The following is a 13,846-nucleotide window of genomic DNA, read 5'->3' on the forward strand; positions in this document are numbered from 1 at the left end:
CTTGCCAAGTATGTCACAATGTCAGCTTGTTTGCTTGCTGTGTTCATTTGACATTGTCACTCCATAGATGACATTTCTGCTCTCGCAATATAATTGTAACACCAAGGTGTGTGTGTGTGTGTGTGTGTGTGTGTGTGTGTGTGTGTGTGTGTGTGTGTGTGTGTGTGTGTGTGTGTGTGTGTGTGTGTGTGTGTGTGTGTGTGTGTGTGTGTGTGTGTGTGTGTGTGTGTGTGTGTGTGTGTGTGTGTGCGTGCGTGCGTGCGTGCGTGCGTGCGTGCGTGCGTGCGTGTGCGCGTGCGTGCGTGGCTATGATGGCTTTGATACTGGGTTAGGCATCTACACCTGTTCTATAAAATACGTATGTATAGTGTGTGAGCATCTTCAGTATGTGTGTGTGTGTGTGTGCGACCTGTCATCTGCTTAGACAGAAAAGTGGCTCCATTAAGGACATGCTTAAAGGTGGTCCAAGTCAGTGGGTTCATGTCACATTTTCATGTTAAGAATGCCCACGTTGATATTATACCAGCTCACATCTGAAAATATGTTGTGCCAGGGACCCCCAGAAGAGAATATATATATATATTTTTTTAGTGAATCACATAGCTGATTAGAGTCCATCCATCTTCAGCCGCTTATCCGTAGTCGGGTCGCGGGGGCAACAGCTCCACCAGATTGTTCCAGACTTCCCTTTCCAGAGCAACATTAGTGACTTCCTCCTGGGGGATTCCGAGACGTTCCAAGGCCAGTGAGTCAATGTGTTTCCTCCAACTGCGACTTGGTCTGCCCCAGGGTCTCCTCCCAGTGGGACGTGCCTCGAGGACCTCCCTAGGGAGACGCATCCTAAGATGCTACCCTAACCAGATGCTAACCTGTCACACTGCAGTGTGTCTACAATACATGGGTGGTGTGCTGATGTGTTTGCTCCACTGTCACACCACAGTGTGTCTATGTAGGTGTAGGTGGTGGGTTTGCTCCGTTGTCTCTTTGCCCTCCGGGCTGTCGCCCCACGGTTTATCTATGTAGGTGGTGTGTCTCTTTCCCCTCTTGGCTGTGTCCTGCGTTGGATGGCTTCCACAGTGTCAGTCTGACACTGACAAATGTTACTTGCACCACCTTAAATGTTCCTGATGCTCGTTAATGCCCACACACGTTGGATGGCTCTTGCCAGTAGCGGTAAATTGTGTGTGTGTGTGTGCGTGTGCGTGTGCGTGTGCGTGTGCGTGTGCGTGTGGGTGGGTGGTGGTGATAGAGCAGGATAGATAGATGGATAGATGAGTATTTTTTCCATCTCACAAATGGCAATCTGACTTCAAAGGGATTATTTATGGAACCATGCGTGTGTATTGCATACCAAGTACTGTATGCCTATTTTAATTGTGGACTATTTATGTCGTGCTGCAGGGGGGGGGGGGCATGCAACACTACTCCTGCCTTCAAAGACAAACGAACAGCAGCGTCGCAGCCAGTGGCCACGCAGCTCTGCTTTCTGCACATATCAACTGTTTTTGTGCCTCTTGCTTGCCCAATCCTTCTGTATTCATGCTCTGTTGCAGGATTGTCGCACATATAAGACAGCAGACCTACATGCATTGTGACCAATTATGAATCGTGTCTCACCAGTGGTGTAAGTACATATACTCAAGTACTTCAGTAGTTGAGTTTTTTTTATTTTTTTTACTTACTTACTTTGTAAGTTTTGATTATCACAAAACATAGGTTAACCACGTCAGCCCTATTTAAACTACTTTAGCTACTTGAAAATAGACGATTTACAAGCTCAGAACACATCGCAATGACGTGTTGTGAGCTTGTAGATCTGCTTTTTTCATGAATTTTAGACATAATGATAACTTGTGAAATGGGACATTCTGCAATCTGCACAATGAGTACTCCTTTTAAGTACAGTATATTTTGATGCCAATAAGTTTTCTTATACGTACATTTTGATTACCAGACTACCAGTAAGAGTAGAAATACTCTTACTTAAGTAAAACATTTGAGTACTTTTTCCACCACTGGGCCAGCACACACAACTCTGTCTTCTCAACTCATCATTATCTTTATTTTTTGTCTTATACTCTCCTCTTACCTTATCCACACACACACACACACACACACACACACACACACACACACACACACACACACACACACACACACACACACACACACACACACACACACACACACACACACACACACGCAGCCTTCAGTTTAATGCCTTTCACAGCAGGGTATCAGAGTATCAGCAGTAGATAGGACTCAAGCTGTTGACAGGGGTGATTTACACTCTCACACGGCTAACTGTGCAGTTATAACCACCCCCCCATGCACACTCGTCTCACACACACACATGCACGTGCGCGCACACACACACACACACACACACACACACACACACACACACACGTGTGCACATGTACATATACATACACACGCACATACACTTATATATGTTCACTTCTCCCCTTCCTCACAGACAGACACAAACACACCCACGTCGTATACACACGCCGGAATCACTGTTTGACATTTGGTCGTCCCGTCCATCCAATGGGCTAGCGTCGTTTTTTTTAAAGCAGGTGCATAACACACGCACACACACGCACACACACACACACACACACACACACACACACACACACACACACACACACACACACACACACACACACACACACACACACACACACACACACACGGCACCCTCTCCTCCCCTCTCTGACTCTTACCTTCTTACTCAACTTAAAGCTCCCTCACTCTCAATGAAGGGGGGTAGGACAGGGGGAAGCAATCTACCTGTTTGCTTTTGTGGGTGCCTAGCAATTACAGAAATGAATCCCTGGATGACAGACTGACTTCCAGTCAGACAGATACACAGAGAGCATAGCTACTGTAGAGAGGCACACATATCCTACACATACACAGACAGCTACTGTAGAGAGGCACACATATCCTACACATACACAGACAGCTACTGTAGAGAGGCACACATATCCTACACATACAGCAGTGATATAACAGTGAGAGGAGAGAACAGACCTGTTAAGCTGCAGTCATGTTTAGTTATGGACGTAGTAATTTCACCTGGAATGGAACACTGCGAGAGCTGCAGACCAGCTTACCTGCATCCTGCAAAGGTAGACATGCACACTTGCATGCACGAGCGCACACACACACACACACACACACACACACACACACACACACACACACACACACACACACACACACACACACGTGTAAGAGGCAAGAGCTACACGATGCCTTGGAGTATCTTAACTGCACTGAGGCATTTTGTGTGTGTGTGTTGTGTGTGTCTGAGCGAGAGCAATAAGAGACAATAAGAGGAGAGACAGACTGTTGAGCCAGTATCTTGAATGCTGGATAGCCCTGTACCAACTTAAGACTCAAGGAATCACAAGAAGGATGGGGGGGGGGTTGGGGGGGGGGGGGCAGGAGTGGCAATCAGACCACCCTGTTTCACCCATGTATTTAAGTGGGGCTAAGCTAATTCCTCCGGAGCGTTGCTATCTCGGCTATGTGTCTCTGTTATGCCCTGAATGTGACAGTGGATTCTCTGTCTGTCTGTGTGTGTGTGTGTGTGTGTGTGTGTGTGTGTGTGTGTGTGTGTGTGTGTGTGTGTGTGTGTGTGTGTGTGTGTGTGTGTGTGTGTGTGTGTGTGTGTGTGTGTGTGTGTGTGTGTGTGTGTGTGTGTGTGTGTGTGTGTGTGTGTGTGTGTGTCTGTGTCTGTGTCGATATCAAGTAATAAGTAAAGTAATATAATTACTTATTAAAGGTAGTTATGGGTAGGAGTACCAGTACATGACCAGAGCAGCTGTGAAGTACATGTCTGTTCTTGTGTTGGGTGCTACTTGATTGCTCAACGGTTGTATATCATGTGTTGCCATAAGCTGTGACCCTCTAAATTTTAGAGGGACAGAATTTAGAGTCTAAAATCTGTCCTATTTTAGCCTTTAACCCTTTACTTAAAGCTAATATTTCGCTATTAAATCGTGCATTTGTGCCAGTCAGTCAGTCTTTATTGTCAGTTCACACTGAAATTTGTCTTGCGACCCAGCACTATGCAGAACCTTAAAGTATATATATTAATAGAGACGTCACTGAGAGGAAACCCTGAGGAGAAATGGACATAGTGGCCGAATATGGTATTGCAGCGCTGGGCCGTTGACTATCATTCCGCAGGGACGTCTTTAGTCTGACCTTATTGTATGCTAGGAATAGGATACCATATGTCCTTGCTGAAGGTAGTAACTATATTCTCCATACAACAAATGGCTAGTGTTTGATGTGATATTCCTTGCTAACCTTAGGATGCTATTATCATAAATGTTATTCTAAATGTACAAATATTATTTAATAAAAAAAAAAATTGGTAGGTCTAGTTAAACAACTAGTAACTAGTCGACTAGTTGCTTAACTACCTATTATTATTAAAATAAATAAATGATATTTGTACATTTAGAAACTGTGTACATGGTGACTATAACCATAATCTAGCTGATCTTGAGTCCTGTTTTTGTTTTTGTTATCAACTATAGTCAACTAGTGCCAACAAGGTCAACTAGTGGATTTACTAGTCGACTAGTTGAATAGTCGACTAGTTGCTTAAAGCCCTAATGCAGGGTTCCCCAATAGGCGGCCCACGGAGCGCGCCCTTGTGGCCCCTGGAAGAATTAAAATTTATTTTTTGAGGGGTCCCAGATATAAATGGCATTACATGGGGGTCAGTAGCCTATGCATGTCAAACTGGGCATCCTTTTCAAATGGGGTCTTGCCCTGAAAATAAATTTTCAGGGCAAGACCTCGACCTCGCGCATGCGGACTTGGCCCCCAGCCTGGTACGCTAGTCAAAATATGGCCCTTGAGGAAAATGTATTGGGGAACCTTATGTATAGATTCTCTGAAGTGGTTGTCTAACAGATGTTCAGTTGTTGCAGCAGTTGGGACTTTAGGGATCTAAACAAACATCCATACCAGGTGGTACACTACAGTATACTCACAAGTAAGACGCACAAACGCGGGAAGCGAACGCAGCTCGTGTGTGTGTGGTTGTGTGTGTGTGTGTGTGTGTGTGCTACAGCTGCGCCCTGTGTGTGTGTGTGTGTGCTACAGCTGCGCCCTCTGGTGGCGGGCGGGTGGTGTAACAGCGGGACACACAGACATTCAGCCCTTGCTGTCATAGTAAGTGGCTCACTGCGTTCGCAATCACTGCGTTCGCAATAATAACAGAAGTGAAGAACAAAAGAAGAATCCGTCTGCTAGCACCGAAGGATCTTGGACAAAGATGGAATTATATTATTTGCTTTGTTTTCTTACACACTGATTCAATCTGATCTTTCCATGACAACAGATGGTCTATTACTAGTACTACTTCTAGGTGTTTGTAGGAACATACCTGGTTGATCTGTTCACCCACCATGAATAGTAATGAGGGATTTTTTATAATCTGAGTATTATAAAAAATGTGCTTTACATAAGTTAGCCTCCTGATCGCGCTATACAAGGGCAATGCGGTTCACGGTCACCCAGGTCACCCGAGCTGCGATCGATTGCCGTTTCCATAGCAATATGTGTTAAACAAGTTAGACGGGGAGGCCCCTACACTTGAGAGTGAGTGACAGACGCTGAGAGACACGAGAAGTTACATCCAACTAGAAATTGCCTGAAGGGTGGTCCTAGGTTACGAGATATTGCAAAGTTGTTAATTTGGCCTGAGGTTGGCGCTAGAGCATATGTTACAGAGTTACTAAAATAGTCTAGCTTAGTTTATTTACCTATTAGTGTGATGTGCTATACATTTCAGACGAGGAAGTATGCGCCAAGTGGCTCGCAGCCTTCGAGGTGTTCCAATATATGTTCACGGGCCAAAAAACCTGGCTCACAGGGGGTTGTCTTACACGGTATAAATTAGGCTTTGGGGTTCATCTTCCAAGCAGCATGAATGCACTCGGCAAGTTTCAATGCAATCTGCTCGTTATCTCTGTGGGCGTCTGTCTGTCTGTCTGTCCACCTGGCTGTCTGCAGCTAATCTCGCAAACTTCTAGGCCAATCAGTGTCATATTATTTGTACACACTGACAGCCATTTGGAAAATAATTTGGGAATTGAGGACCTATGCCTGCTAACGACAACTGTCATTTTTGTGAATTAATAATAGCAGAGCAATCATCCCTCCTGTCTATCGGATATGTCCTGTAAAGGCTATGAACCAGGGTTGTCCAATTAGGCGCTTGCCCATTCGTCTTATGTGATCAAAACACTTGCCAATTACAATGCTCCTGTCACTCCACCTTATGGGATGTGCCCGTACTAGCCACTAGTCACAGGCATTCAATTTGCTTCCACCATAGACATAAAGGCTAGATGACTTGCCCGCCCTGCTGGCCAATGGAGATCAACGTCGCCACATGGCGGCCATCTTGCTACAGTCCGCTCGCTCACTCATGGAATGTGGTAGCGCACATCCTCCGATCTTGATGCTGAGCCAAACTGTTTAAACAGACAACATAGACAAAAGCATTCAGTGGCTCGCAACTCACTCTGTATGCTCCAGAAAACTTATTCAGCGATACAGCAGGCAGGACATACGGCGTTTCGACCGTGAGGTCTTTCTCAAGTATGGGCTGGGCCTAGCTCCCAGACTACTTGAGGTGAGAAGGGAAAGGAGATGAATTGCTCAGATATCCACAGTAAAATCTAGAGTGGTTGTTTAACACGGAGAGTCTTAGAAAGTGATCCATTTTACGTTCTCAGAATTAAATTAACACTCAAGTATTTTTTTTGCAGGCAAATCCATTCAACATGGAGCAGCGCAACCAGATAGTGTCAGTGACATACTGTAACGCCGAGAAATATTACAACAGACTTCAATACACAATAATATAGGGTGTCTGGGGGTTTACACATCAACCCTTTTACACCGTGTGTGAAAAATGAGTGCAATCACGCAAACATTAAGTAAGACGGATAGCAAGAGAAAGATGGTTTCACATAACATCTCTGTCGGGTGGAAACCTCATATTACTTTACAAGATTCTAATAAAACAATGGCAAAGCTCAAAACGTGTTGCTTCGTGCTCCATTTTGAACTTGTGGATCTGCTACTTTTAATACTTTTGAGTGACGCTGGAGTAGGGTGTTAATATACGGGAAAAAAACATCAAAAGTTAGAATATGGAGATAGGAGGCTTCTTCTCGACAGCAGTGATAAGATAAATGAGTGATGTTAGCTCAGTGGAACAGCGTTCTGTATTCCTATTACATTATTCCTATTGTTGCTGTCAGGCAAAAACCTTGTATGCATCCAAAACCTTTACTGCAGGAAATGGAAAAAGGAAACGAACACCTGTGTACCAATGTAGTTTTTATTTAGTCACAAAACATCTGTTCTGAAGTGCTTATTTCTCCTCCTTTTTCTTTTCTTTTCCCCCCAATTTAGTCAATTTAGTCGTAGTCCTCCTCATACACATTTCTGTGTTGCAGTAATGCAAATAGCCTGCATCCTGCATCCTTAGACTCACTAAATTGAGAAAGAACGCAATCATGTCATCTGGCGGTCCTGGGATGCAATACTGTACGCTAACATCGTTGAAATGTCCCTGCTGGCTGGGACCCATCTAAAACCCACCACATTGAAAACCTATTTACATCACTGGTGTTGTCACTGCTGTCATAGCCTACAGACTCACCTGCCCCCTCAGGGAGGACATGGAGCCTTTCGACCCTTTCGTCCTACTCCTCCTGCCCAACATTCCCCGTTGACAGTTGTCAGCCCGTAGGAGTACAATGCAATGACCAGTGTCACCCTCCCTTCCCTCCTCCGAACACGGGCCAATTGTGCATCCGATGCACCATGGTACAACCTCTGTGGTGTTAGGCAGGGACTTCACCACTGTGCCACCCAAATGCTACTGAAGTGTATCATCTGGTTGGGATGTGCCATCCGTCGAGTGAATGAAGACAGGTCTGCAAGGTTTTAACATAGTTCATTTATTATAAAGAATACTGGGTTACATGGGGAGGGGAAGGGGAAGGAGGAAAAAAACAGGTGAGTACCTAACAGGACAACTAGACAGTACTAAAAACTTGTCTCCTTTGTCTCCACCTTATATATTCAGTCAATGCATTAATGTCAATGTACACGCACGGTTCTGGTGTGCATTCATACGTTCACAAAGTGTGTGCGTTTAAGGACTTTGGCTCTTAGCCTATCAGAATGTCCCACGCCGACCACCGCCTTGGCTCTCCTGACATAATCATACCCAGACGTCCAGGGCCTCCCTGTGTCATTCAATAGCACCCTGTGTGTGTGTGTGTGTGTGTGTGTGTGTGTGTGTGTGTGTGTGTGTGTGTGTGTGTGTGTGCGCGTGCGCGTGTGCGTGTGCGTGTGCGTGGCCCACAGTTGCAGCACCTGTTGCTCCAAGGTCTAAATCAGTGGTTTATTTTGTGCAGGCCCAAAACTAGTGAAAATAGCAGATCTAGTGCACATGCAACGTGGCGCTTTGCGCTGTGTTGCGAGCTTCTTGCGCCCCTCTAGAGCTGAAAGCACGCTGCCTGAGTTAGGCTAAGACAGATGGGACATGTGCATGAGATGACGGGAGTCGGATTCAAACTCGGGTCCTTGCGAGTGAGATTCACACGGAGCCTGTGGTGCATGCGTGTGCTAACTGTCTGATCCCCCCCCCCCATCTCTCTCTATGTCTTTATAAACCTTTCCATATCTCTGTGTCTGGCAGGCCATCTGTCTCAATTACATCCCATCGTGCTGCCAGTCCCAGTCTGGGGGTCTTTGGCATCCACATGTACATGAGGGTGGTTCATTTCTTTTCCATCTGCTTTCTCTCCGTTCGTCTGATTTATGGGCCGATTTTGCCACCAGCGGCCCATGTTTAGATTTCGGGCCTGGTTTATATCTGAGGAGGTGATTAGTTTTACAGCAGAGCAGAGGCTCAGAACCCTCAGCGCTGCCTCGAGCCCTGATTTCTGCTTGATTTCTGTCGTATGACAGTCGTGCGGGAACGTACGAGCTCACAACGCCGTGAGATTTTACGACGCCACGGAACGATGGAGCATAAATATATTTCACTTCAGACCTCAACAAGAATCACGGTGTCATGAAAACCCTGCACACCACATGGGAGAGGATGTCATCAATATCACTAGACCATAATCCTGCCCCTGCAAATGCCATCACTTACGAGGCTAAGTGTAATAATCAGACGGTTCATTTTCCATGCTACATTAAACATTTATATTTATTGTTATTTAACCGCTCTCACCCTGGCATCCCTATTGTGGGCCAAAACAACAAAATGTGGGAAAATGGCTAAATTGTTTAGGAAAAAGAGGTGGAATACAAAGCATGAGAAATACCTGATGGTTGATCGTCGGAACTGTCTGGATCCAAATGTTTTCATGAACGTTTGAGTCTTTTGCTAGATTACAGTTTATGAGGAAAACGGTGACTTCATGATTCCTTCCAGCTTCATGCATGTTTCTGCCCATAGGCCTATATTCTGGTGAAAGTTGCAAAGTAAAAGCACAAAGGAAAAAGCACACGTGAAAAAGGTCTAGACCTGTGTGCAAGTTTTGTTTCTTTTCATGCATGGCAACTGGCAAGGCAGATTTCCTAATGCCCAATCTGTCGCTATGGATATAGCAAGTTACTAGGTTTGCAATCCAGTGGAGTGAATATCTTGTGTCATCAATAAGTCTACTTTACTCCATATTTGGACACGATCCTTGGCCTACTGGCAGCATTGCAGTGCACACGTTTTCAGTCTGGTACTGATTGGTGCCGACAGACAAGCATGGACAGAAGAGTTTTGTGATACATACAAAAATACATACGGGACACACACGGCCAAACGCTCTTCTGGATGGACATGAAGAATTAAATCAATTTGGTGCTGTCCGTGTCCCACATTACTCATGATGCTGCAGTATCCTAACTTACTTGAAATCTTAAACTGATTAGTGATCCAATTTAAGGACATTCTGTAAACGTTGCATGTGCGGTTTAGATTAACAAGATCTCACGTGCCAAATAAGGAGAGACAAACTTGGCCCCAGGATAGACAAACAGATTAATGATGTGATCAGATGATGTGAAACATTGTGGGCCTGGGTGGTAGGTCACGTACGAGTCACAAATTATGACTGATGGCTGGTATTTTGACCACTCTCGTATGAGTCGGTGTGCTGCTTTCATTAGACAGTGATGTGAGCAGAGCTATAGATGGATGTCTATTAGTCTGACAGCATCACACAGACGGATTTATAGACAGCTGAAACAGCATCATGGGTCTTCCCTCTTGTTTTTGAGGAATGTGTGTGTGTGTGTGTGTGTGTGTGTGTGTGTGTGTGTGTGTGTGTGTGTGTGTGTGTGTGTGTGTGTGTGTGTGTGTGTGTGTGTGTGTGTGTGTGTTTGTGGGGGGGGTGCGTGCATGTGTGCAGCTGGCCTGAGGAATCCTCCCTAGGACATAAGTGGGCCTATTTGTCATCCTAGGATTAAGCATTGTTTCTCTTCTCGAATACCAGTGTGTTATTTGCAGGCATCTCTGTCTGTTGCGAGAGATGACCTCATGCTGGGTACTGGGATTACCTGTGTCTTCCTATGGGTACCAGATGGCTATTGTAAAGTTCACCGACAAAGGAAGGAATGGTGGCCTTGGGTCCGTAAGGATGTGAGTGTTTGGTACATTTGGAAGCAAGGGGCATTTTAATAATTGTATCTATCAAACTCTCTCTCTCACACAGCCACACTTCCCTTTTTGTTGGCAGCTGTGACACCACAAAGATCATCACTGATCCTTCACGACCGACCGACAGACAGACAGACAATTTCCTATCCTGATTCTATTTGTAGTAGCCTACACTCTCAAACCCTGAGTTGCTGTGACGCACTGATAGCATCAGTTTGAAATAAAAAGAGGTACAGACTAATTTTGCATGGTCTGTGGCTCCAAAATGTTGAGCTTGTAAATCTGCTATTTTGCTTCTTGACGTGACAATTCTGTACTGCTTTTGAGTTACCAATCTAACCATAGATAAATTAACACATACAGGACTTTTACCTCGTTTTGACTTATCTCTCATCGCAGTGGGCAAGAGACAGTCTATTTGTGACCCGTCAACCGTGGAAGTTAATTTCCTTAAAGCATGAGGGATTTAGTGTGTATATTAATTCATTTATTAATTTATTGTGTTTGTTGTCTCAAGACCCAGCAGTCCCATAAGTGGTTCTCAAGCATTTTCAAGAACCCCCAAAAGGAAGAAGGTCAGTATAGACCGAAGAAGAACCCCGAAATTGAAATGTATTTGGCTGCGGACCCCCATTTGAAAAAACCTTATGCAAGGGACCCCCATTTAATACAAGAGAGCATTTTCCAAGATATATCAAATATTTTCAAAAATATTCAAGCAAAGTGTCAATGCAATGTGACCTTGTATATCTGGCTAGTTTATGAATAAATGAAATGGGGCTTAAATGTTTAAATTGCTCCTCATTTCATTTTTTACCCCAAGGTCTTTGCGGGACTATAAGACATGTATGGATGGACAATTTACAGAAAGAAATGAACAATTATTTGTAACACAAGAGCCAAATTAGGGAGTTTTTGTACCTTCAGTTAATATCAGATGATTTTTCAGCTATTCCTGACATTTCACAGCAACATTTCAAGGATGACTGACCATTTGAGAACCACTGTTGGATACACACAAATTAAGCAGGGATGAGGTTTTCCGCCCTCTTGTGTCCACAGCGAGTACTACATGTCTACAATTGCCAGGGTCTTCCCCAATGCAGCCCACCACTATTTTATTCAATTAATTGATCTTAGACTTTGAGATTTTGGCTCATTATGTAAAAAAAAAAAAAAGTATACAAAAATGACACACAATATCAGTTTAGGCTGTTATTAGGCCTAATTGTATCTATTCAATGCCAATTTGGTTAATGGCTTTTGGAAGAGGGTGAAATGAGACATGGGGCTTGGATAAGCAGAGATTTATTTTGAGATGATGCGCTGATGCGTTGTGAGCTTGTAGATCAGCTACTCTTTTGAAATATTTCAAGATTTCCACCCTACACAGACGATATGATATGATCCTGGGTGTGCTGTGTGTCTATGACCTACATTGAATTGCCCTCTGAGTTTTCAGGGTTTCATTTGTTGTAATAATAATAATAATAATTAATAAATATATCAATTCATCAACATAGCATACAAATAACAAAATACAACATCAACGAATATAAAACGCCATGCACAACGTAGAAAAGAAAAGGGGAAAAATATAGGCAGTGAATGCCATCACCTTTCTGTACCTCCCCTTTTGGCCTCCTGAAAGATTTTCAGGCCTGTTTTGAAGGGATGGTAATACCATTATTGTAATGTATTGCACTGTATTGGAAGGAATAGAATAACCTGAGGTGTGTCGAGAGAGGAAGAAATACAAGAAGTGACAGATAGAAACCTGCAGATTAAATGTCCCAATCATTTGTGTGTCAACAGCCTGGCCTGTACTGTACTGTAATGTAATGAATTGCATTTTTATAGTGCTTTTCCAAGTGCTCAAAGCGCTTTACAATGGTTCATTCATTCATTCATACATTGGGAGGTGAAGCGGCGAACAGTCGACGCCAGCGTCCTCATTTCCCACATTCACACACGATGGTGGCCAGCTCACACCGACGACTCATTGGAGGCAATGTACGGTTCAGTGTCTTGCCCAAGGACACTTCGACATGTGGACAGGAGGAGCCGGGATTCGAACCGCCGACCCAGGGATCATTGGACGACCTGCTCTACCTCCTGAGCCACTGTACTGTACTGTACTGTACTGCACTTGGAGGGATATCTGGTCCCAACTCTCAGTTGAACGAGAGAGACAAGAGAGATAGAGAGAGGATTGGACAGTTAATCCCCAAAGCCTTGAGTGATGTTTTGTCACAGCTGTCATCGAGGAAGGAGGGCAGAGAGTGAGAGCCCTCTAGGGATGGCCGAGGGGGGGGGAGCCGAGGTCAGCATTGTTCCCATAGCGGTGGTGGCCACAGACGCTGGGCCGCGGTTCATGTTGGATGCAAGCGACACACACATCCAGTCATTTTTGATGACCGTCCCTGGGATTTCAACTCTCAACCCTGACAGCCTATACACCTGCTGGGGTCTTCAACATTTTACCCCTTATAGCTGACATGAAGCAGGGACCCCCATTATATATTGTATAAAACTGTGAGACAGACATGAAGCAGAGACCCCCATAATATTGTATAAAATGGTGAGACAGACATGAAGCAGGGACCCCCATAATATTGTATAAAACGGTGAGACAGACATGAAGCAGGGACCCCCATAATATTGTATAAAATGGTGAGACAGACATGAAGCAGGGACCCCCATAATATTGTATAAAATGGTGAGACAGACATGAAGCAGGGACCCCCATAATATTGTATAAAACTGTGAGACAGACATGAAGCAGGGACCCCCATAATATTGTATAAAACTGTGTTGCACATAGATTTCCTAGATAACTTCATAGACTTGTTTGTCTTCTATTAATGTTGGATTTATGTCAATGTGTGTTTTCAGTCAGTTCATCTCAATATTTGTACGTTCATGTACTTGGTCTACATTTTTCCCTCAGTTATTCAAAAGTGTTACCAGATTACCAGAAGCTTGAGCTTGTTGATCTGCTATTTCTTTCAGCTAATGTTCTCCATCACACAACGATTTGGCGGACCCCCTAGGGGTCCGGGACCCCCTGTTGAAGACATGGACTACACAGATAAGCTAGTTTCACATGACAGTAGGTTA

The 13,846-nt window shown here is 44.4% G+C and overlaps 1 protein-coding gene across 2 annotated transcripts in view; it reads left to right on the forward strand.

The window, feature by feature from the left end:
• Positions 1-3,022: 3,022 nt before the first annotated feature.
• The window catches only part of agbl1 (AGBL carboxypeptidase 1), a 200,457-nt gene continuing 189,633 nt past the window's right edge, over positions 3,023-13,846 (forward strand). Inside the window, exon 1 of one of the 2 annotated variants that reach the window (XM_083762454.1) lies at positions 3,023-3,140. In XM_083762454.1, coding sequence (XP_083618580.1) covers positions 3,059-3,140 — 82 coding nt within the window. In that variant the 5' untranslated portion in view covers positions 3,023-3,058. The remainder of the gene's footprint in view (positions 3,141-13,846) is intronic. The other variant, XM_083762455.1, reaches the window with a different exon arrangement.

This window comes from Protomyctophum parallelum (assembly GCF_964188405.1).
Source record: "Protomyctophum parallelum genome assembly, chromosome: 4".
NCBI classification, from domain to species: Eukaryota; Metazoa; Chordata; class Actinopteri; order Myctophiformes; family Myctophidae; genus Protomyctophum; species Protomyctophum parallelum.